The sequence below is a fragment of the Suricata suricatta genome, chromosome 10 (assembly GCF_006229205.1).
Source record: "Suricata suricatta isolate VVHF042 chromosome 10, meerkat_22Aug2017_6uvM2_HiC, whole genome shotgun sequence".
In the NCBI taxonomy this organism is placed as follows: Eukaryota; Metazoa; Chordata; class Mammalia; order Carnivora; family Herpestidae; genus Suricata; species Suricata suricatta.
The window spans coordinates 32,302,915-32,328,713 of record NC_043709.1 but is presented as its reverse complement, the minus strand read 5'-3'; the positions used below and the strand labels follow the sequence as shown (position 1 = coordinate 32,328,713).

General features: G+C 36.4%; 1 protein-coding gene across 1 annotated transcript; it reads right to left on the bottom strand.

The window, feature by feature from the left end:
- Positions 1-429: 429 nt before the first annotated feature.
- On the bottom strand, positions 430-24,182 carry RASSF9 (Ras association domain family member 9). Its single transcript, XM_029955382.1, has 2 exons — positions 24,029-24,182; positions 430-1,836 (listed from the first exon to the last, which is right to left on the bottom strand). Exons 1-2 carry the CDS (start codon positions 24,073-24,075, stop codon positions 576-578), a joined length of 1,308 nt encoding a protein of 435 aa, XP_029811242.1. The 5' UTR covers positions 24,076-24,182; the 3' UTR covers positions 430-575.
- Positions 24,183-25,799: the final 1,617 nt, after the last annotated feature.

Here is a 25,799-nt window from a genome sequence, read left to right as displayed (position 1 = left end):
ACTGCTAGAATTTGTACACATCCCAACGGCAGCCCTTCCCACCTCCTGTCGTCTAGGTTTAAACAAGGAGAAAGATTCAGAAAGTGACAGAGGTAATGTACATTGTAAGTATCAATGAGAAAAACCAAGACTTCAATTAGTAAACTTACAATAGCTTTCATGTACTTTACAGATTTAAAAACTCCAATGATAGAGCTTTGAAAAAATATATTACCGCACATTTTAATTTTACTTGTTCATTTGTGCAGTTTCAATATACTATTAAGAATTAGTTTTGTTTGTGTAAATCATTTCCCACAGAAGCTATAAAAGATGATAATTCCCATAAAATAATTTGTTATACATCTGCAAGCTGTATTTATGTTGCATTCCTAATAAACAGCTCATCATCTAAATCATGAGGTCACTTTAGAAATCCTAAATCAAAAATAAACTTACAAATTTCCCTAGCTTTTATTAACTTCCGAATAGTTAACATGAATTGCATCATTTTCCAGAATGTGATGTCTAAAATAAGGTTTCCTGTTAAGCAACCGTGAACGACATTGAAGCAGGTCAGAAAGAAGCCATTCCGATTACGTTGACAGCAGCAGCACGTCTCCTACAGTTGTTTCCGAGTCCTGACTGTGGTTAGAGCTGATACCAGTGTCTGAGTCCGTGTCATTTGTATAGGAGTTAAATACTCTTGGAGTAAAGGAAGGAACTTCCCCACTGCTGCTGGGGACCTCAGATTCCTTCCCTCTGTTTTCCTTCAGTTGGCATCCATCTTTGTTGGTAAGATGAAGTGAACTGAACTCTTTGGCCAGGAATTCATATTCTTTTGCTTTCATCTGAAGCAATGAGTCAGTGTACTTAATCTCTTTCTGGATGCCACTCAAGTGAGAGTGGATTGTCAAACCGGCTTTCATGCTTTTCTCCAAATCACACTTAACATTTTCTAAATTAGAGCTTTCAAGTTCACTGGCAGCTGCCCCTTCTGCATCTTCATTTATCTCTGTGCAAACACTTTTTACCTCTTTTTCTATTTCAGCAGAAAGCTTATCAATGAGCATTCTGTAATATGCTAATTGTTCTTCCAAGTGTATAATTCCATCACTTTCAGTTAGGTCGTCCAGAATCTGGTTTTCATCAGAATGCAAGTCCAGCTTTTGCTTGACTTCACTGAAACTGGGCATTAAATATGCATCCTGGACATAATTTTCTCCATCATTTTCTATCCTATCCAGATGGAACTTCGCTTCACACTTCTCAATTTCCAGATCCAGCTCTTTCATTCTCTTGACTTGCTGATGAATAGTATGGTCCTGGGAAATAATCAGATGAACTAACGTCTCCATACTATCTCGATCATGGGACACTGTGTCCTGCTTAATTTTAGCTAGTTTCCGGAAAGTTTTTCTGACTATTCTTTTTTGTTTATCCGGTGGTAATGTCTTCATGTAATTTGCTGGACTGAGTTCCCACACTTTTTCGGTGTTTTGCACTAATTTGGCTTCTGCTGTCCGCCACAATGGAACTGGATGGAAAGCATCTGCTTTCACCAAAACAAATTGCATATTGGGCTGCTCATCTCCCCAAGCTTTCCAAAGCTTCAGGATTCTAGTTAGGGGAGGAAGAGCCCTTTCTGAGCCTCTCCACTTTTCTACGATGCAGTAATCACTGGGCTTCCGCAGCAGAAATCGTTTCTTTCCAAATGTAGCCTCATGTTCCTCAAGCAAAGCCTGAATGACATCGGCAGAGGTGGTGCGTTTAGTTAGCCCACAGACAATCTTCTCTTCTTGGCAAACCCAAACCACAATTTCCTTCTCTTCTGAATCCATGTCTTTAGTGGGAGATCTGAAAGAAAAACAAAGTACATTATATGTCTGTCATCACCTGTGTAAACTCAGAAAGATGGTTTAACTTTAATACCCTTTCTAGATGTTATCCTTAATGAGAGATGCATTTGAGGCTGAGACTACATAAGAATCAGAAGTTTTGCTGCAAGATAAAAAAAAATCAAGGAAAATATCTTAACTTCCTTTTATTTCTTAGTGGGCTCTGGAAAGAGTAAACTGTCATCAAAGACAACTGAGTCTCTTTTATTTATAGGAGTCAGACATAATATAACTACAGTTAGAACTGCTAGCGTTCAAACAATAATCAAAGTGGAGATGAATAAGGGGAGATAAAATAAGATAATTTTTGTGGGAGCCTTAGGGCTAAAGATCATGGAAACATAGCATAGGAAGGAATGGTGGGATGATATTGAGTCATGGTTAAAAAATAGTCCATTATTGAAGCACCTTGGTGGCTCATTCAGTTAAGCATCTGACTTTTGATATCAGCTCAGGTCATGATCCCACAGTTCATGGGTTTAAGCCCCACGAGGGCTCTGCTCTGACAATGCGGAGCCTACTCTCTGCTTCTCTCTTTGAAAAATATACAAATTAGGGCACCTGGGTGGCTCAGTCGGTTAAGCGTCCAGCTTCGGCTCAGGTCATGATCTTATGGTTCATGGGTTTGAGTCCCGTGTTGGGCTCTGGGCTGACGGCTAGCTCAGAGCCTGGGGACTGCTTTGGATTCTGTGTCTCCCTCTCTCTCCAACCCTCCCCTGCTCACGCTGTCTCTCTCTGTCTCTCAAAAATAAATAAATAAACATGAAAAAGATTTATTTAAAAAAGTCCATTATTGAAAATAGTCATTTTTTCATTCAACAAATGTTTATTATATGCCAACCATGCGCCAGACATGTCTGAAGATACTAAAGCCGTATATACAAAGGAGAAGAGAACACATGTAGAAATGTGTAATTTTTATAATAGCAGGTAGTTGTAAACACTAGAAAGAAAATCAAACAGGATGAAGAAGGTAAAGAATTTGGAAGAAAGAGAAGTCCATTTTATTCAGAATATTTGGAAGAGACTTCCCTAAGAAGATGACACTTGAACAGGGGCATATATTTTGAAAAGGCAATCAGAGAACTAAGGGAAGAATTCTAGGGTGGACAGAAGTGCAAAGGTCACAAGGTATATTCTAGGGACTGGAAGAACAGGAAGGTAGCAGGAGGCTGAGGGTACTGGAATCAGGGGTTGTTGCTGGAGGGAAGGGAAGGTCAAGTGATATAGATAATGGATGGGATCAAGCAGAAAGGCATACCCATTATGAGGCGTTTGGGTTTTGTCCCAGTTTTAGTGAGAAGCCATGGGAAAATGCTAAGCGTAGGAGGGATACAATCAAATGTATGCTTTAAGTATATCTGGATTGTTTATGGAAAGGGCTGTAAAAAAAAAAAAGACAAAAGAGCAACAGCAGAGGCAGGAAGGCTTAGTTGAAAGCCTAGTGCAGACATATAAGAAAGAGAATTGCCTGGACTAGGATTTTAGCCACAGAGGTATTAGGAAGTGGTCAGAGTTGGGACATATATACAAGTAAAGTCTTGATAATAATTTCCTTTGTAGCACAGAGGGATGGGGAGAACACAGTTTTGTGAAGGAAAAAAACCACATAGTAAAAAAAGCAAGGAAGTTCCGTGGTTTGTAGGTTATACCTAGTAGAGATACTTTCATCATGAGTGTACATCAAATTGACCATGTCTTTCATTATATCTCTTTGAAAGAAAAGTTAAGGAAAGAATGATAATAGTGAATTCTGTGATGGATCATCATCCATATGATTTATGGAGACAAGATTTTTTAATAGAATTGACTTGTGAAAGTTATGTTGCTTTATTTATGTAGCACCCTCAGAATGTAGGACTTCATGAAGCATATATGGAAGAGATTTTCCCTGACTTTAAGAATCTTTTAACACTTAGAATCTACAGCATTTATGTTTTAGGACCTATAGTGACGAATCCAACATTATCTTTATTCTAAATGACTCATCATTACATCTTGCTTATTGACACTCCTGAGGTCATAAGATGAAAGAACAATTCAGTGATACCAAATAACAAAGAGTTCTCAATACAATTTAAATATCCAGCTGTACCTAAATTTTAGAAACGATTATTCAAAAAATCATACTGGGCTGTGATTGTTCTCTTATAAAAGATTTCACATTTAATGACCCAGCATTGAATAATGTGATTATTTGTTAATATTTATAACTTGTTTAATAATTTGAAGCAACAAAAAAGTAGGTAGAATTTAGGATAACAGTATTATTTTCATATTTGAACACAATACATTCTAAGCAAAACCAAATAAGTACTCAAAGTAACTTGTTGGTAGTTAGTGCTACTATCTGGGTCATGGCTCTATAGCACAAATAACCTCTACATTAATCATTACCTTCATCTGTTTTGATCATGTATATAAAATACCCAAAATCAACAATTTATTTTTACTTTATGAAGTTAGAAGTTCACTTACTACACTGCATCAGTTGATAAATTATAATTATTTCAACATGTGTTTTTTTATAGATAATGGTAAAAATAACAAGATTGAGTCATGGTTGTAATTATCAACCTTATAAGATAATGACATAACTATTACATTACAACTAAACTGTAGGACCTCTTTATTTTATTTCATAGTGTTCCTGGTTAAACTCTAAAAACAATCTTACTAACAATAAGGAGCACTAAAGATTATAACCATCAGTCAGAAAACATTTAATAAATAAAACTGTTCTAAACTCTTTGCATTTGAGTCTTTTAATCCTTACAAATCTGTAAGGTAGGTAATAATATTGTCTATTTTACAGATAAAGAAACACAGAAGTTTTTAATGACTTGCCTAGTCAGTTAGTGATACATGGAGGATTTAAACCCAAGCAAAGAAACAAGATCTAAGAGTGCAGTTCTAACCATTATATTATAAAAACAAGTTAATTCGTTTCTTTCTAAGATTTTTATTTTTTTAAAGTGATCTCTACACCCAACATGGGGATCAAACCCACAACCCTGAGATCAAGAGTTGCATGCTCTACTGACTGAGCCATCCAGGCACCTCTAGTTTGGTGACTTAAATATGTGGATTAAATTGGAAAAGATCATAAAATAAACTATTTTTTAAGAAACGTATTATATAAAGTTGCATTTGATAGCAATGGAACTCTAAAGTGCCATAAGAACACTCAGTTGACCAAAGGAGGGCTTTTCCCAATGGCCAGCTAGCTATGGAGAAAAGTATGTAAGACTGTGTTACCTTCTGCATCTTTTCCTTATTAAGCTTGTTCCTACTCTGATGCAGTACTGAGGATTTCTGACAGGTCTGGGCACCTCTGTTGGCTGACAAAACTCTCATATATATAAGCCCTTACTGTTGTCTTAGAATAGTCCCCATGCCCTATTCCATTTTTTGATTGGGAAATATGAGTTCTGCATCTCTAAGAAAGGATGACACATGACCTATAAACTCTTCAGCCCTACACTAGAGCTCTGAAGAAGACTAGGAAGCAAAGATCTGGAAATACTTTGGTATCCTACTGAGAATAAGAATGATGATGTATGTGACAATTCCCCAATACATCCACACCCCTCCTCAAATTGGGATCTTTTTTTTTTTTTTTTTGAAGGATCAAGTGTTTATCTATTGTGGCCTCCTATAGATATCTGCCAATGTTCAGTTCATGCAGATGACCTAACCCTACTGGTTATTATGTACCATCAAAAAAGGTCTTATTATTTCCATGTTATCAATTCCACATTATTTTCACATATGAGAAAATTGGTGCCTTCATGATAACCTCACAGTGTGACTGGTTCCAAACCTTGCTGTTGTGCTGTTTAATATTCATTTACTTATTTTGAAAGAGATAACATGCAAGCAGGTACTGGCAGAGAGAGAGGAAGAGAATCTCAGGCAGAGGCTCAAAATCATGACCATAAGATCATGGCCTGAGCCAAGATCAAGACTCAGACACTTAACCAACTGCCCCCCCTCCGCCCCCTGTCAGTTATCTCTAAATATTTAGAGTCAGTTATCTTTAAATATTTTGAGGAATTTTTACAATCGTTATTCAAACTTGATAATATTAAAAAACTCTGCTTCTTGATTGAACATGTTTAAAAGGAATGACCAATGAGTTTCGGTAATAAATCTTCCATACCTTGCAGAAGATTCTTTTAGCAGGTCTAAAGTATTTAAAAGTACTGTATTTATTTTATAGTGTAGCTCCAATTGAGTTTCTATCCATTTATTGGACAAATATTTGCTGAGCACCTTCTTCTGTGATTAACACAATCGTGGAAATTCAGATGACAAAAAGACATGTATAATTTCAAAGACAGTATTCTTGGCTTATTATGGGAAACAATGCTGGGGTTGGGAAGGGAATATGATAGTGTCAGTTCTACTTTTAAGTTTCTTATTGCATTAGTGGTTTTCAAATGCTAGACTGATGGCACCCAGCATCAGGCCAACGTAACTTGCCAAAATATTTATAAAATAAATATTAATCAAAATTTCACCAATTTAAAAGCTTTAAATAATCACTAGATTAATTGCCCTATTTGATCACATACTCAACATACCTAATCATGTGACATAAAGAATTTAATACTAGGACTAGAACAAATAAAATATTCCCTTCCCAACTTTTGTGATTTCACCATCTAGTATAAGTAATGACATCGGCAAATACATGTGTAACAAAAGGTTAAAAATACAAACTTAGACTAGAAAAACTGGTTTATTATGCAGTATAATGTCACAAACAGTTCTTACCTAGTGATTCAAATCTAGTAGTTGAGACATAATCTCCAACTTTAATGCAAAAAATAAACACAAGTAGCATGCCTAAGAGTGGTGATTATTTAGTTTAGTTTTGTTTTGCTTTTGTATATGTTTACTGGGGAAAAAGGAATAAAAACTTTACTGGACATGAAACTTTGCAGGGAGCACACTATAACCACATAAAAAGTGAAAAGTCATAGAGTGTTAATTTATAAATGCCTTATCTCAATAATTCGGTTCTATTCTTTTTTTAAATTTATAATAGTTTATTGTCAAATTGGTATCCATATAACACCCAGTGCTTCTCCCCACAAGTGCCCCCCACCATGACCATCACCCCCCTTACCCCCCTTCTTCCTCAGTCCTCGGTTCGTTTTCAGTATTCAATAGTCTCTCATGGTTTGTGTATCTCTCTCCCCCCAACTCTCTTTCCCCCTTCCCCTCCCTATAGTCCTCTGTTAGGTTTCTCCTGTTAGACCTATGAGTGCAAACATATGGTATCTGTCTATTTTCTATTTTTATCACAGTGTTTTAGTTTCACTTATAAATAGCCACATTCAATCTGATTAACAATATATTTTTTTCTTTTTCTTCACATCTCTCTGTACTTTACCCTTGCTCACTCAAAATTACCTAAGCACAAATCAACTTTTCCCGTATGTTGGAAATGTGGTTAATATTTGGTATTTTTAATCTAACAAAGTTACTTTTATTTTAGGCATTTCTTGGCTTGCAATATCCTTGATTTTTAAGAACTCAAGTATACTGTAGATAGTAATACCATCTCAATCTTACAGATGAGGTAACTGAGATGAAGAGAAGTTAAGTAACTTGCCAAGAGTCACAAAACTAGAAGGTAGAAGTGTTCTTTCCATCTCTGGCTTTTGATACTAACTTATGACTAATCCCTAAAAATAAATTATAATAGCCTTTATGACTACCTACTCACAAATATTCCCCAATTTATGAACTGCTTGCATTTTTATTTTTATTTTTTAAATGTTTATTTACTTTTTGAAAGAGAGAGAAACGGAGCGTGAGTAGGGGAGGGGCAGAGTAAGAGAGGGAGACACAGAATCTCAAACAGGCTCCAGGCTTTGCACTATCAGCACAGAACCCGATGTGGGGCTCAAACTCATGAACTGTGAGCTCATGACCTGAGCTGAAGTTGGACACTTAACTGAGCCACTCAGGCACCCCATGCTTACAGTTTAAAAATCATTTTTAAATTAATTGCTTAAAGCTCAATGCATTTATTCATATAAAACTCCTTGCCTTATTATAAATATAAAGTATAAATTAAAAAATATAAATTTGGCTTCCTTCAAATCTGTCATTCTTTCATTTGACTATCTAGGATAAAAGCAAGTACTGAGAGAGTCTTATGTATCTAAGTCTATAATATGAAAGGAGTAGTGACAAAGGGATTGATGACAGATGGTAAAGTTAACATGGATGGAGGCTGCAGAAATGATTCTCTCTAGATAGTCTGGGAGGGAGTAACCAACAAGTGGATATTCAGATAAGAGGTTATATAAAAATACCATAACTGTTTGCAAGTGTATATTATTCACATAGTTCAAATGGTTATAAATTGGAGTTTACTTGAGTTGTAGGATTTAAAATTTATAACTCTTAGCTTACATTGTAAAGTAAAAACATCTACTCAAAACTTGTTCATATATAAGAATAAAATTACTATGCTCACATTTAACTGACACCAACCTAAAATTGGAATTTTCAGCTAATTTGATAAATGCTCACTCATATCAACTGTAAGAAGATATGAAATTTTATAAGCCAGAATTTAGTTAGATCATGGCCTCAAAGTACAGTACTTAATGGTGGACCTGGCCCGTCCAGTAGGAAGAGCATGCAACTCTTGATCTTGGGATCATGAGTTTGACTCCCAAGTTGGGTGTAGAGATTACTAAAGATACATCAATAAACATCAAAGTATGGTACAAACCATTCCTAATATCTTATTTTCAGTGAAACTTTCTGAATAAATTATAACTAGGAAGATGTAAATTAGTTATCATATTGCCTATGTATCAAGGTTATTTACATTATGGTATCCATTTTAAGGAAGCAAAAACAATGAATAAAAAAATTAAATGCCTTACATAAAGTGGCAAATCTAAAATTTTGCTTCTAATTAAAAACACAAAGATCAATAAAAATTAAAGAATTTTACAATGAAAAATATTTGAAAAATTCAGTAAGATGAATTTGTGCCTTGACTTGAACTACTTTGTCTCAAGAATGATTAATGAGAAAATGAGGAAAATGCTATTAATATCTAAATATCTAAGTATCTGTGACTCCTATCAATACAGAACTGTTTCATACAATCATCTTTTACTATATTTTACTAATTGGAAGCTGAATTAAAACTACATTGAAATATTCAACAGATTTTACTACATATTCTAAATATATTTTACACTATGTCTATAACTATGTAGTGAGTCTATAACACTCACATACTGTTTTTAATTATGTATTTATTTTAATACTTTATTAAATGTGATAATATTGCATATACCCCAAGATTCTCATGAAAATATTTTGTTTTCTCACTTAACACACCTCTGGTTAATTTATTTCAAAATGGTTTCAAAATGATTTATTTATACAGAAGAAAATAACATTTATAATATTACCATATTCACTTTTATCACATGCTTCAAATTATTTTCTCCACTGAAACATTGGTAACATTTATTTGTGAAGATGGTCAAAAATGTGTAGTGGGAACAAATGGACCTGAAATTTTAAACTTCTGATTTCATCTTAGCTATCATTAAGTCATTTTGAATTCTGAGAAATCATTTTTTTCTAAGCCTCTGCACCCTTCACTGGAATTCTGCAATATCTATCTGACTCACATTTTTCACAAGGTTGTTGCAAATATCTAATAAGATATTTTAATAATCTAATAATAATAATCTAATAATATCTTTTACTCATTAGTAAAAGAGCTTTGAGAATTGTGAAAAATGTACTAGGTAAATATAGGTCATTAAACTAAAAACAAAATTACTATTTTTTTTTTTACTGCAGAGAGGGGGCGTAGTGTTTTTAGTATGCTTACTCAGCAATCTGAGTGACCTTGCTACAGTAGTTAACAATATTATTTTACAAATACTTTCCAACCTGTCTCAAAATATTTTTTCACCTGGTTCAATTTGTCAATATTTTTTTGCATGTGCACCTCCATTATAACTAACTGTTTGGCTAATAAGAGACACTTAAATACATTATTAATATAATCTTTAGACCACAGATGAGCCAAGAATGCTTTAAATCTTTCTCTCATTTTATAACTATGATTTTGATCAAAATTGTGCTAATGCATTTCACTACACTAAAATAAATACATTATTCTGCAATGACTTCATTATGAGCTTTTATAACTTGTTTCAACATTCATTTGTTATTGAAACTGTAGTTTTAGCAAATGTGAATAAATGCTGAGGATAAAATGATATGGAAGATAAAATGACCCTTATGTTCAGGAATTTGTCATATAGCTCAGAAGAAGAACAGATATGCTTAGAAAAAAAGATTTAAAAAATTCAAGATCATCTTAAACATTATTGAAAATCATGAGATACACTCTGAACAAATATGCTATAAAATCCCAAAACCTAAAAAACAAACAATACTTAGCTCATATTTAATAATAATAATAAAAACAGTAACTGATTTCAATGCTTTCAATTTATTCTCCACTTCTATAACTCCTTGTAGAAACTCTGATTAAATAAAAGAGGCTCAAGAGATTTAATTTGAGGCAATATGTTGATTTAGATCTTGTCCATAGGAGTGCTTGGCTAGCTCAGTTGATAGAGTGTGCAACTCTTGATCTTGGGGTCGTGAGTTCAAGTCCCACTTTGGGGCTAGAGTTTACTTAAAAATAAATATAAATATTTTAGATTTAATCTGTAAAGTAGATCCCACACTTTATGTTTTGTTTGTTTGTTTTAAGTAGCACCAGTGTGGAGCCTAACAGGGGACCTGAACACCTGAACTCACAACCCTAAGATCAAGAACTGAGCTGTGATCAAGAGTTAGATGCTTTACCCACAAAGCTACCTACTTTCCCCAAGAAGACCATTTCAAAAGTGACGTCACGTGATTATGTGTGGACTTGGTAGCTGAAGGACAGGTACTTAGAAAACAGTAGAGTGACTGGAATAAGTGGGTATGTGTGAGAGGATACACTAGTTAAGAGCTCACTTTGTTGAATGCTTAGCACCTGTCAGGCATTATTCTAAGGGCTTTAAATATATTAACTCAGTTCATTTTAATCACAACCCTACCAGATGGGTCGTATCGTTAAATCTGTTTTACAGATTAGAAAACTGACGCACAGGAGATTAAGGATACACACAAACACACACATACACAGAAAAAAAATCACTAGTTTTATGTTCTGCTAATGCTAGTTTAATTTTCTAGGAAGTAAGCCAAGCATGCAGGGTAAGAAAAGCCCTCTATATAAAATAATTGCAGGGTAGCTATAATACATAGTTCCCATAAACAGAGGAAAGGGAAAGGAATGTGTAAAGAATGTGAATTGTAGACAACTGGGGGTTAAGTAAACGAGGCTCATGGTTTGGATTCCGGAAATTGATTTAATCAAACTGTAAATATTTAACATGTAGTATTTACCAGACGAAATGCTGAGCAAATATCTAATCTCATTGGAAATTCTTATGCTTAGTTCCCAGTGTTACCTGTGCCTGGTGAATACCTAGTTTCCTTGTGATTGGTACTTTGCAGAGAAATACTGTATAACAACAAAACATATTTATTCTGAAATACGTTGGCATGGCACTAGAAATATGTAAGAATTTGAATTATACAGTAGGATAGCTGAAAACACAAGAGGAGCCCCTCTATCCCTGATTTCTACTTTCTGAACATATTCTATAATAAACTGTAATAAAACGTGGCTTCCAAATGGAAGCTTCATCTGAAATAATCAGCCCTTCACATTAGTTGCTAATAAATTACCTAAAGGGCAACAAAACTTTACAATTTGTAGAAACAAGAATATACCAGGGCCTGTCATGCCATTTTGTTAAAAAAAAAAGGAGATACTTAAAATATCGCTGATATGAGAACTGGTTATCCATGTCAGAAGCATCCTAAATCTATTTACCCAAACCTTAAACTTTTTAATATGTTCTGAATTTCACTGCCTCCACCTCCTCTAGAACTCTGCTTCAGAATGTGTCCCTTCTTAAGCTCTTTGTATCTTCTACCCTTTCCTTTGTTCCTTCCTACTATCCTGTTGTGTTATAACCAACCTTGATTTTGGCCACATCTTCCCATCACCTTTTGTTCACAAACTCAAATACCAATCCACCGTCACTTTCTCTAGTTCTTCACTTTTCAGTAACAGCAGCCCACCATAAAGTGGCTTCCCCCCACCCACCCCAAATAAACCCATTTCTTCTTAGACTTATCGGAGATCTCCTCACTGCCAAACCGGGCAGCCATTTCTGGGACTGATCTCTTTGTAACTGACTTGGCCTCTTTGCAACATTATACACCGTGACCTTTTCTTCTCTTTGCAGCAATCCATCACCTGACTTCTGCATTCTACTCTCCAAGCTTCTTGCTTTACCTTTCTAGTTTCTTCTTCTCAGATCCTGTATGGACTTTGCTTCCTCAGCATATTCAGTAAATGTAGGTGTCATGCAGGGGTGGCCACAGAGTCTTTGCAGCTCCTTCCATCAAGAGATGGAATCTATTTCTTCCTCCCTGAATGGACCTTGGGTCTTGCCGTGACCAGTAGCATGGGGTAAAAACCATGTGCGCAAGTGCTGGAATCCAGGCCTCAAAGAGTCTTGGAGCTTCTGCTTTCTTCCTCCTGGAATGGTGTCCTGATACGGCTGCTTGATGAAAATGTCTGAGATGAAAGACCATATGGAGAGAGAGCGACCTAGCCCTCCAGTTGTCTCGACTGGACCTAATGCTGGGCCAACCTGCTGCTCACTGAGAAAGGTGAGACCAGCAGAAGAACCACCCCCAGTTTACCCACAGAATCAAGACACATAAATTAATTAATTAAAGACTTAAAAATAACAAAAATAAAATTAAAAATAATAATCCAGACCGGGGAAAAAGAGAAGAGACTCTGAATGATAGAGAACAAACTCTGAGTTGACGGGAGTGGGGGCCATGGGCTTAGATGGGTGATGGGTATTAGAGAGGCACTTGTGATGAGCACCAGGTGTTGTATGTTAGTGATGGATCACTGAGTTCTACTCCTGAAACCAATATTGCATGGTATGTTAACAAAAATTTAAATTTAAAAAAATTCTTCAAAAAAAAAGGAATTGACAAATAAGTTGTTTTCAGCCACTAATTTCAGGATGTTTTATTATGCAATAGGTAGTAACTAATAGAAATGACATCCCCCAGCTTCCTGTGACTCATTCCTTGTCTCACTGTACACATATTGTGGATAAGTGTAATACTGTCCACAACATTATCAGTCAACTGTATGCTCATATCCCCAAATCTAAATATTTTGCTCTTGAGATATAGATCCATATTCCCAACTTCTGTTTTTGCATGCTGACTTCATATTTATATTATATAATTCATAGGAACCTAATCACCATGCCACCCCCCCCCCGCCTTTCTCTTCAGCTTAAAAACTGGGATCTTCCTAGATTTTCTCTGTCTCATCCTCCTTTAACAAGCACTCATTAAATCTGTTTTATTCATTCTTCCAAATGTCTTACATATGCACATTTATGTCTATCACCACTGCTATGATTCAGACAACTCTCAGTTTCACAACAGATTACTATAGTAAGTGATTGCATACTGTCTTATTACAAACTTTTGTCCACTTCACATTTGTGCTCCATAGTATTGCCAGGCTGCCATTTTTAAACTGTAAGTCTACCATTATACCTTTCTTCATTAAAACCTTTAAGAGGTTTCCAAGTCTTTTTTCAATCTCTCTCTCTCCCTCTCCCTCTCCCCTTCTCTCCTCTCTGTCTCTGCCTCTCCCTCTCTCTCTCCTGTTTTCTCTGTCTCCTGACTTCTCCTAGGTTCCTTCCATGATTGGATTCCCCCACACCATAGTCAAGCACCCTTTGATATGTGTATTAATATGCACAGAACTAGCTACCTCTAACTTCTTGCTGATCTCTCATAGTTCTGAGGGTTGCCATATATATCACCCTATGGGTTTCCAGACTTGACTAGATCTGCCATGGCTTTGTTTTCATTCTGAGCTTTTCTATAACCTGTTTCCTCACCTGAGGCTAACTCTTACTATTCTTCAAATATCACTTTTGTTAGGAAATCCCCTTATCTTCTCTGAATAATCCCTTTCTTGCCATCCCTGATGGAAATGGGTGCCCCTTATTGATGTGCTCAGTAATAGGAGTTTCTACCTTTCTTTTTTCTAGCATACAGTTAGGTCCTGGAACTAATTGTTCATCTTTGAAGCCTAAGTGCCTACATAGTCAATGTTATGTTTTTCCCCCTTCTTTGTATTTATTTATTTATTGCAGCAAGAAGGTAGAAATGGGTTTGGGGGAAGTAAAAAAAGAGAAATTTTCAGTCAACTAGGGCCTGGTAGTTACAAATGTCCCACCACCTATTTCTGTATATAAAATTCTATTGGAATATAGTCATGCCCATTTAATTATGTATTGCCCATGGTTATTTCATACTAACTGACAGAGCTAAGTAGTTGAGATGGTGACAAAACAGTCCCCAAAACCTAAACTATTGATGATGTGGTCTTTACACAAATGTTTTTCAACTCCTGACCTAGATGATTTACCTGCACAAAAAAATCTACATTTTATTTATCTAAATATGAAGCCATTATTTGAACTCCCATATCTACATAATTCTACACATGACTCTCTAGGGATATAAAAGTCAAAATAATGTAACCTTTAAACAGAAGAAATTTATAATCCCTTAGAAGTGATGGCAATGCTTGGAAGTAATTTCAACCAAGGTAATAATTAAAGGATCACTAAAAGGATGGGCACTAAATGCTTCATGGAGATTGAGTGGGTTTAACAAAAGATTAGTCACCTTGAAGGCCTTGACTGGGAAACCAATGTTTTGCCTTTCGAGCCCTGTTCCAGGTGCAGTAAGCTTCATATTAATCAGTCCCATATAGACGTCAAGAGGTTTCAGAGTAGGCTAGATGAAAGGCTGCTTTCACAGTCCCATCTCAGGTGCGTTGTGTCCAAACACCAGGTGTTTGGAGGTGGAATATTTGGAAACACACAAATTACACCTTGAATTTTTTCACTCTTCATCCTGATGTTCTTCCCTTCCTAAAATTACCTTTGCCATGATGATACAACTATGTTCCCAGTTACTCAGACTCAAAATTATAGTTATCACTGATTCTTTGTTTTTCATATTGATATTTTCTAGTGCCCTAGATAGGCAATCGAATTCATGTAAATTCTACCTCCAGGGGTGCTCATTCAATTAAGCATCCAGCTCTTGGTCTTGGCTCAGGTCCTGACCTAGTGGTTCGTGGAATCAAGTCCTACATCAGGCTATGCACTGACAGTGTGGAATCTGTTTGGGATTCTCTCTCTCCCCCTCACTCTCTGCCCCTCCCCTGCTCACTCTCAAGCTCTCAAAATAAATAAATTAAAAAAATATTTTAAAAAATTCTGCCTCCATAGTGACCTTTTAACAATAATCGCTATCTGAAATGTCTTGTTCATTTATTGTTTGTTTATTGTCTGCCTGTCCATCACTGTACTACCAATTCAATGAGAGGTGAGATCTTGACTATCTTTCTCACTATTGCATCCCTAGCATCTAAAATAACATGTGGCACGTATTACAAGGTAAATAAATATTTATCATTGAATACATGGATTTTTATCAATACTTTAAAATGCTTGCCTTGTACTTTAATAAGAGATTCCAGTTATTATGTCTACTGCATGAAAATACCCAGGGTTTTCATGGCGTCTAGGTGAATGTAAGATCCTTAGGTGAAGATCTAAGGATAGGTATCCTCAGGCTCTACTATGAAATACTGTGGTCTCCCCAAACTAATGCTCTGTTATTGGATATTAAGTACCCTCAGTTAACCATAATTGCAGGGAATTGTAAAGGAAAAGAAAAAGGTTAGAGTAAATGAACATTAGAGCAACTAAAAGTATCTGAGGTGGCTAATTAACCTCCTAGTCATTGGTTGAGAACAGGCATGCACTGTGCAGTATATCAAGAAGCCTTGGCCACAAAACTCCTGTCAAATGTATACTATAATTAGTGAGCATAAAAATTTGCTAAAGTTGGACCACTATTTGCATTAATGAAATTCAAAATATCTACAAAATAGAATAACTCAGTTTTATAAACCGATACACTGATCAATTTAATATGATTATTGGAATGAACAGCAGTCAACTATAATTGACTGTAAATCTAATACTGCTATATAGACACATCCTAAAAATTTTTCTGTACACTTCCTCAATTGTAAAATGCTTTCTTGTTAACAACCCCACCAAGATTATGGAATCTTGCCAATGTGACCATATTTCTCTGTCTGCTTCTCGATCCTTATCTCTTGATTATCCTATCTTAGTCAGTCTACTATTGTGTGATTCAGCCCCCTCCTACATCTTTTTATACATCTTATTGTGTTCCCTACTCTTGTCCAAGCCTGTCACCTAACTGTGGGAGTTTAATAAATGCTATTTAATTATAATGATGCTCCTTTATTTTTTTTTTTACCTCCATGTACTCCTCTTTTACTTCTACTTACGGCAATCAAGAACATTTACTGAGCACCTAATGTACAAAGGAACAGCCTTCTTCCACTGTAAGAGAGCATACTCTCATCTTCTTAATTGCATCATAAACATTGGGATTTTACCTACCCTGTCAAGGACAGTTTCCCATGGAAGAGTGATTTAAAAGAAAGTTCATGCTTGAGATATTTAACTACAGTACTGTTCTCTCAATTAGTTTAATCTCTTAGGAATTAGGTTGTGTCTTTGCATGTCTGGTACAATACCAAATGCAGGGTTTACTAGTCCTAAAGAACTAAAATAAAAAGATAGCTACTCATAACATTCATATATTTGTATTATTAAAGTAAAAATTGTGCATTCAAGTAGCAAATGCTCAATTATTCTTTGTATAATTTGTAAAGTAATCCCATCTTTTTATGAGTGGAAATAAATGCTTTTGAGTTTCACCAGAATACAACCTTTTGTGGTAGAGGTTATGTGACAATGTATCACATTTTAGGTAAAACAAAAGTATACACACACACACACACACACACACACACACACACAAATCCTCCTTTTAATTCTAATTTTAAAAGTTATCTTGAAAAGGTAAGCAAGCAAGACAGGGAAATTAAATTCTACTCTGAAGAGGATATTTTAAAATCATAGACACTTAGAATTAAAGGGATTTTAAAAATCTAATTCAATCTCTCATTTTAGTAGACAAAGATAAGACCAAAATATTTAAATTATGTAACCTTTCTTTTTATTAAAACTTCTCAGGGGCCCCTGGATGGCTCAGTCAGTTAAGTGTCCAACTTCAGCTCAGGTCATGACCCCCCAGTTAATGGGTTTGAGCCCCAGGTCAGGCTCTGTGCTGATATCTAGCTCAGAGCCTGCAGCCTGCTTCAGATTCTGTGTCTCCCTTTCTCTGCCCCTCTTTTGCTTACACTCTGTCTGTCTCTGTCTCAAAAATAAAAATAAAAATAAATAAACTTCTCAAAGACACATAAGAAAATATCCCTTAACCTATGGTATGTGGCACATTGCAAAATCATTACTGGTCTCACAGTTTGCCTCAAAAGAAGTGTGAGGATGGAATCTAAAAGCTTTCTGAATTCAAATACTACATCAAGCTCCAAAGATAGTTTTGTTTTGTTTTCTTTTTTTCTTCTTTTAAGTAGGTTTCATGACCAGCATGGAGCCCAAACTCAGGACCCTGAGTTCAAGAGTCAGACTAAACATCTGACTGAGTCATCAACTAAGCTACCCAGGTGCCCCTCAAAGATAGTTCTGTATAACTTTGATAGACTCATTTCTAATCATATTCAGTAATTTATAATATACTTATTTGTATCTAAGGAGGAAAAGACATGAATGATAATACAGAAGTTCTGAGTTGAGATTTCAAGTCCCAAAATATCATACCATGTTTAAATATTAAAAACTTAGAGAAATGTTCATAGCATTTCAATCCTACAGGCCTGAACAAGGAGTAAATATTTACTGAGTTATTACTATCTTAGTATTGTGTTATCTTTTAAGTATAATTAGATTTCTTCTCACACTAGATGGTTTAAGATTAATACTATTTTAGAGATGAGAAAACTAATTCCTAAATAGGACATACAGAATAATGGTTAGGTGCATGGATTCGAATCCTGTTTCTGCCAATTATTAATGGTTGTACTGCTCTGTGTCTTAATTGCTTCAAATGGAAAATAGGAATAATAATAGTACCTTCTTCAAGGCGTTAAGTATTACGTAAATCATTCAGAACAGTGGCAGATAGTGTTATAAGAAGTGTGAGCAAAGGTGGATTTACCCAGAAGCTAATGAAGCTTAAACATAAACGCTGCCTCATTTGCAAAGTTGTATTCCCCAAAATGATCTTTTTTCTTTTTTTTAATGTTTTTATTTATTTTTGAGAGAGAGAGCGAGAGAGAGAGAGAGAGAGAGAGAGAGAGCGAGAGAGAGCGAGCGAGAGAGAGAGAGAGAGAGAGAGAGAGACAGTGTGAGCAAGGGAGGGTCAGAGAGAGAGGGAGTCACAGGATCCGAAGACAGGCTCCAGGCTCTGAGCTAGCTGTTAGCACAGAGCCCAACACGGGGCTTGAACCCACGAACCTTGAGATCATGACCTGAGCCAAAGTTGGAGGCTTCACCGACTGAGCCACCCAGGTGCCCCCAGAATGATCTTGATACTTGTATTCATAATTGTGTAGTCTATTAAAGAGCAATCCTCCTCCAATTGTCAAACTTAGATTTTCCTTTGCAGGCTATCTTTATTGTTGTTCTTGTATTAAAAAGATTAAATATTTGCCCCAGGGCACACAATCAGTATTGGCGAATGGGAGATATAACCTAATGTCTACTGGAATCATTCCTTCCCTCCCCCTTTCTTCCTTCCTCCCTCCCTTCCCCCCTTCCTTCCCTTCCTTCCTACCCTCCTTTCTTTCTTTTCCTTTTTCTTTCTTCCTTTCTTTTGAGAGAACACAAGCAGGGGTAGGGACAGAGATTCAGGGAAAGAAAATCCCAAGCAGGTTCCAAGAGCATGGAGCTTGACTAGGGCTTGATCTCATGAACCAGAAAATCATGACCTGAGCCCAAATCTAGAGTCAGATATTTAACGGACTGGGCCACCCAGGTGCCCCGGCTGAAATTCTTAATTTTCTGCCAACTGCTAGAATTTTCCCTTTGTCTCCTGAACTATAATTTTCTGATACAAAGAGAATAAATCCTCCTCTCTTGTAAGAAAACAAATATGTCCTAATCATATTTCCCTGTTATCTCAAAAAGAGGAGGCGATGCTCCACACCTTCCAGTGCTATCTGTAGCAGACATTCACCATAATCTGCCAAACCTTACCCACATATGTACATGGCTGCACTGAAGGAACATGAGGAGAAATAAGGGTCTCTCTTGAGAAGAATGAATTACCTTGCTTCTTGGTTTGTTTTCTATCAGAAACCCAGGAAAGTCTATTTGTCAAATAGAGCCCTTCACCATTTGAAAGAAAGGAGCTAAGCCTAGGAGCAGGGATAATGCGGGGGTAACCTTGACTTTAAGGATTCATTCTTTAAGTTACCTATGCACCCACTCAATGCAAATATACTGATGTACTCCTATCCGATCCAAGTACTGTATGGGGACCAGCTGTATTTGAAGAGCGTATGTTGAATTCCTTTATTCATTCAACAGATATTTGAGAACTAATTCACTGATTACCTAGAAAGGAACAAGACTGATAAGGTCCCTGCTCTCACTGAGTATACTCAACAAGAACTTTTTATAGATTTCTTAAGTCACTTTATTTATAAAAACAGAGGGCATTCTAGACTACAGATATAAAGCACTGAGGATAATTTTCCTTGTTTGTCAGCATATTTAATACCCACTGATCATTCTTATTCCTGAAGTATGCTGCTTATCACTGTCAGTGCTGAACATGTACCCAAGGTTCTTTTCTATCTACATGAAGTAATTACTTTTCCCTTGGGTGACCATTCATGTTAGTATTTTTTCTTAAATGATAATAAATATGCAAATGTTCTCTAGAAGGTGTAGAATTATAACAGGTTACACAGCAATGACAATCACAACCTATTAAAAAAAAAGTAAATGTTATAGGTGTTCTGTCTTTTGCCAAAAACATGTCTCTAAAAACTCCTAAGCAAATACACATTAAAGAACATTAGAGAACAGAAGCATGTTGACAGTAGAGATAACATATTGCCTTGTTTTAGAAAACCAGAATGTTAGACACAAAAAGATTCCCTATCAAGGACTGTATCTGCATACACCGAAAGAGGTAAATATATGCCCCTGCTCGACTGTATTCTATTTTCAGAACTAAAATGAAAAGAAGAAAGCCACGCTTCTGTGAATTTTTAGAGCTTTTATCAGATATCTTGGAACTGCATACCAATCATGTAACAGCAAAACTTTGTTATGTAGTCCAGCTAATAAAGATGTTCTAAAGTCAAATTGTTAACAAGCTATAATTTTGAACTTTTTTTCCCCCAAATAGTCCATTTAACAGCGTTTCACCTAGACTTGTTTCATGAATTGATACAGCACAAAATACAAGATCTTACACAGTGAGTTTTAAGTCGGCTGATAGTTGTTTGAGCCAATTCAAGATTTAACCTACAGCTCAATTTCACTGCCTTCCCTACTTTCCCTATATTTTTGCCAGGGATAAAGCATTCCAGTCATTGGTCGTAATGGGCTGTGTGCTGCCAGCTAGTAACTACGTAAGTTACCAGGTATCATCAGGGGAAATCTCTTTCAGAAGATTTCTTAGGAACTAAAAAGAGGCACATACTCAAATATCTGGTATTTCTTAATCCAGTGTCAGGAACATTTTAAGTATTTATTGGAGGTTAGACAAAACAGTACATGATCGCTCTCCATTCTGCCGAATTCACAAAAAACCATACTTCTAATTACAGAGAATACATCCACCTTGCCAGCAACTTTTATCCTAACTGCAAAACTTAATTCTTCGTTCTGATAAAGTATTTGTGCCATTGTTACTACAATTAGAAATTTTGAAGCGGTTAATTCTGATTATCAACATCAAGATTTTAGATTGTCTCCATTTTATTTATATGAAAGTTAGACATGAAAAGCATCCAAAGTTTGTGTGCCAAAATATAATCATCTGTGATCATTCATTATTCTCAAATTGCCAAAAGACTGTTGAAATTTAAATTCTTCTTAAAATTTAGGAAAGATTATCTGATGGGGTAGGATTACCTTGGTGTCCAAATCCATAAAATTATGTCTATTTATTTGGGTTTTAGATTTTATCTTTTATGAAGTATTCATTTTTATACAATACCTGATGACCTCAAAGGATGAACAGAAAGTAAAATAGTAACTATGTTTTTATAATGTAATTTATAAAATTATATAAATAACTGTATTACCAGCCCGTACCATGCCCAGCACCGTCCTACGCATAACACACAATGGTAATTAGACAGATATGACACTGCCCTCTCTAAGCTTTACGGTTTATATTTTCTAAAAGATTTCATGCCTCATACTTTGAAAAGACAGAAAGAGAAGAGATCCAGAAAAGTTCAATAAAAACTTTGTCAAAATTTTATGATCTCAAATTTCTGATATTTCTTCCAGTAATCTGTATTTTTTTTCCTGCTGACAAAGATGCAATTATGTTCAAGTAGTTCTTTTACTTGTATAAGTTATCAAAGGTTATACAAATGCTCAAATTCTTCCTTTGCATTCTACAAGGAATCTTATACTATATATTTGAGGAATGCCTTATCAGACGAATGTTTTGTCATCAATCACATTTACTATCAAAGATGAATCACCTGTCATTTAAGGAAAGATATTTAGTTTCTATATGTCCAAGTAAGATTATTTAAATCATTATGGACGGCAATAAACAAAATGATAGACTTAATCATGTATCTAAGTTTCACTTGTAGTTTTTCACTTTTGAGAAGGTTAAAAAGAAACAGAACAAAACAAAAATACCTCATTCTATAGCAATAGTAAACAATGAAAAAACTAAAAATATATTCTATTTCAATACACCACTTGGCTTATGTACTTCTTAGTTTGAGACATCCATATTTTTATCTCTCTGACCTCTGCTGTGGCTTAAATCTCTCTTAAGGATTGGAAAAATACAAACTCGTAATAGGAAGCACTCAATCATTAGAGCAACTTACACATACCCTCACTTTTACCACTTTCATCAAAACACGTTCAAGGAAAGCATCACCTTTGGGAACATGATTCCATTTTGTCAGAGAAACTTGAAATGCTACTAAACTTCTCATTTTTTATTGTCCTTTTTTTCCATTTTTTTTCATAATTTTGTATAGAAAACATCATATTAAAAACTGTTTGTATACACACTTCCCTGAATGAAAGTTAGCTTAATGGTAGATGGTACAGTGGCAAAATCAAGATGGCGAAAGTGGACGTGCACTTCCCTGGGGAAACTCTTAGGGGTGCACACAAGGTTATGTTGAACTGTTATTTGGCTTGCCAATGAGAGAATTCTAGAATTAATAGTAATCAAAATAAAAAACACAACACACACATGCAACAGCCCTGAACTACACAGGTAGTTCGCATTCAGAAAGATCAGCATTCCAGAAACATAACTTGTTTTATAAAAAGCCATGAGCTTTCCGCCAAGTGATTTTTATATATTTTGATGGCACTTAAACAAACATACCTCAAACACAGTACTACTGAATAATCACTTTAAAAAAAGGAAGACTTTTCTGTTGGCAAAAGAAGCCTTCTCGAATTTTTTTTTAATGCACTGACATCATGAAAATACAAACTTATTTTTAATAACCATTACTAATATATTTGTTCAAAATAGACATATTTCTTTATTGTAACCTATAGTTTCACTAATTACCAGAAATGCCATATTTGTGATGCATTACCAAATTATTATCAAATAAGACAGGTTTAGAAAGTTTTGTAGGATTGATTATTGTTGTTTTAGTTTCTCAAGAAAACTTAATCAACTAAGTCATGGATACATTTGGAATGAATTAAAAACATATTTAAGCTCAAAGTGTGGAGATTTACTTTAAAATTGTATCACTATATATTATCATGCAGACACTTTAAAATGATTGTATCATTTCCTACCATGTAATTGTATGCTTTTACGTTTCCCCTAAGTAAATTATGACAAGTACAAACAGGCATGCTGGAAAGAAGAGTTACAGAAAAGCCCTTATTCCAAAATAAATATATTAAAAGAGTAAAGCCCATGTCTAAAATGATCCTTACATTGTTTTGGCATAAAAATGTAACGTTTGAGGTGTTAATAAAATACTTAATAGGGCTGAAACACACATACTAGCTCAATAAAAATCAGCGTGTAATAGAGAGAGAGAGAAAAACAAAGGGAGAAATACATTTATTTACACACACTGTTGGCATTACAGGCTTGAAATAGCAAAATAAATCAAACCAAAGTAAAATTGTGATAATGCAGATTAAGGCAGAAAGCTGACTGAATCCTCCTTTAGTGCCTACAACCACCTAAAGTTCTCAAAAATATCTGAAAGAATCAGCCCACAGAAAGTTTCTCCTCTACAAAGTATTTTCACTTTGGGAACTTTCCAAGTTTCAGGAATGCCCCACTCAAAGGGGAGCCAAAGCATTGTATCAACAGCTGTGTTTTTTGTTCTAATTAGTGGCTAATAAATTCTAGTTCTATCTTCATCAAAAATTTAACCCTTCCTATGACATGCTAAAATTCTGTCTGAACCAAAATGAAACGTGTCTCCCACTGCTCTCAAATATTCCAGGCAACACAAAGAGAGATTCTACAGATGCTAGTTGTGGAGCCAGGACTGGCCAAAAGAGTAACAAAAGGAATAATTTTGTTGTTGTTATTTTCAATGATCCTTACAGTGGCCACCGTGATCACCGTTACTGGAATAATATCCTCACCAGTTGAATATATATACAAAACCTTATTTCCTGGAGCTTTTTCCCCTAAGAATAGTTTTCATCATAATCTAATTGCAACAAAACACGTACTTTCACACAGAAGCCCCCGAGTATAGGCACGCTGAACTTTACCTGTTCTTATGCCGAGTCTTCAGCAGATTTCTTCCAAAGGGAGCCATGGTCCCCCAGGCAAGCAAAGAGCAACAGCCGTATCTCAGAGTTATCTGGGGGTGGGGGTGGAGATATCTGGATTTCGAGTTGAAGGGAGGAGGGCTGGAAGCTTCCTCTTCACCTCCTCAGACGGTCCTGACTTTCAGCTCATTAGCAGCCGGCTCAGAGAGTTGCTGGTAGTTGTGCAATTGCTGCCCAACTTTGAACTGCTGGATTGTTGTGGCTGCTGAACCTTTGGAGACCTGCCCAGCTTCAGCCTCGAAGAAGGCGTTTGGAGGCAGGGGAAAAAAAAAAGGAGGGAGGGGGGAATGTGTGTGTGGGGGGGGGATCTATTGTGTTCTGTAGTTATTTGCAGACTTGTTAAACTTTAAGACCTGCCAACACCACGGGCATGGTAATACCCATTTCACTCCGTTTGGAAATTTCACTCCATTTGGAAACCCCCCTCCGCCGCTTTCCACACCCAACCACACGAGGTGAACTGAACACATAGAAAAGGATTAAAAGTAAATATCCCCACCTTGCAACCAGCTCCAGTCTCTGCGAAGTAATCCGATCGTGGCAAGCAAGAGTGAAGGCCAAGAACTTTCTGTCTACTGATTCGACGACGCCAAATTCCCCTGCCTGAGGGGTCAGGGCTCTAGAATACGTGGAGGAGGAGCGGAACCGGACCCTGCATCTAGGTGGACTCAGAAAAGCCCCCCCGAGTTCGTGACCCTAAGAGTTTCCCCCAGCTCCAAGCCTCCACGCTTTCCAAGTTCATTCTCCAAAAGTTGAGGGACCTAAGAGACCAGAGGGCGCCCGGGCTGATCACCGCGTGCACAGGCAGTCAGAACCGGACCGGAGTCGGGTCCGACTCCGGAGGTGTTACTGAGCCTTTGGGGCTGTGTGAGTTTGAAGGCAGAGCCAACTGTTTGCAACTGCCTCTCAACAAGTGAGCTGAGAGCGGACGCACTTGGGAGTTCAAGGAAATCAAAGTGCGCGGTGAAAGTCTAGGGCTGAGAGGAAGCATCACCTGGTCCTACGCGAAATCGAACCCACGACCCGCGCAACCGCGCCAGAGCTGGGCGGGAGGCCCGGCGCAGGGGCCATCCAGTGCCCTGCGCTCCCCACGCGGCAGGAAAGCGCCGTCCAGGGCCCAGGGCTCGCATAACTTTCCCAAGGACATCTTTTCCAGGATTTAGGGGCCGCCACCAACTCCTTTCCGGCTGGCCCAGGTCCGCCCCCATCATTTCCCCTCCTCCCACCGACGCCAGTCTTCCAATCCTCGGCTTCCCAGGCTAGGGGAGGGAGCCAGGAAAAGGAAATGTAAGTAAGGACTGTGGGTTCACTCTGGCTCACACTTCAAGCTAGCGGATCTCTGGGCCTTGGCAAAGAAGCAGGCACACTTTCTTTGAGTCCCTCTCACCCCCAACAACAGCAAACAAAAGTGATCTTAAAGGTTTCTATAATTTTTTATATGCATTGACTTAGACAAGATTTTACACACCTCAAAAAAATCACCACCCCAATAGTTATTATCATCGTTGCTCTCTAGTTTTATGTATGTATATTTCTACATGTATATAAACATATATGCATTATATGACTATTTTAAATTTGTTATGTATTTTCTATAATAGAACATAAATATTATCTATAAATCCCAAATTGTTGTAAATTAGAAAACATTACTAAAGCTAATGCCTCAATTCAATGACCTTTTTGTTCTATTACTGGAAGAATGGATACT

Excerpts from the sequence above, each read along its gene's own strand:
- RASSF9 (XM_029955382.1), bottom strand. The coding sequence starts at position 24,075 with ATGGCTCCCTTTGGAAGAAATCTGCTGAAGACTCGGCATAAGAACAG. Across the intron at positions 1,837-24,028 it reads AAGACTCGGCATAAGAACAG|ATCTCCCACTAAAGACATGG; the intron begins GTAAAGTTCAGC and ends TTTTTCTTTCAG.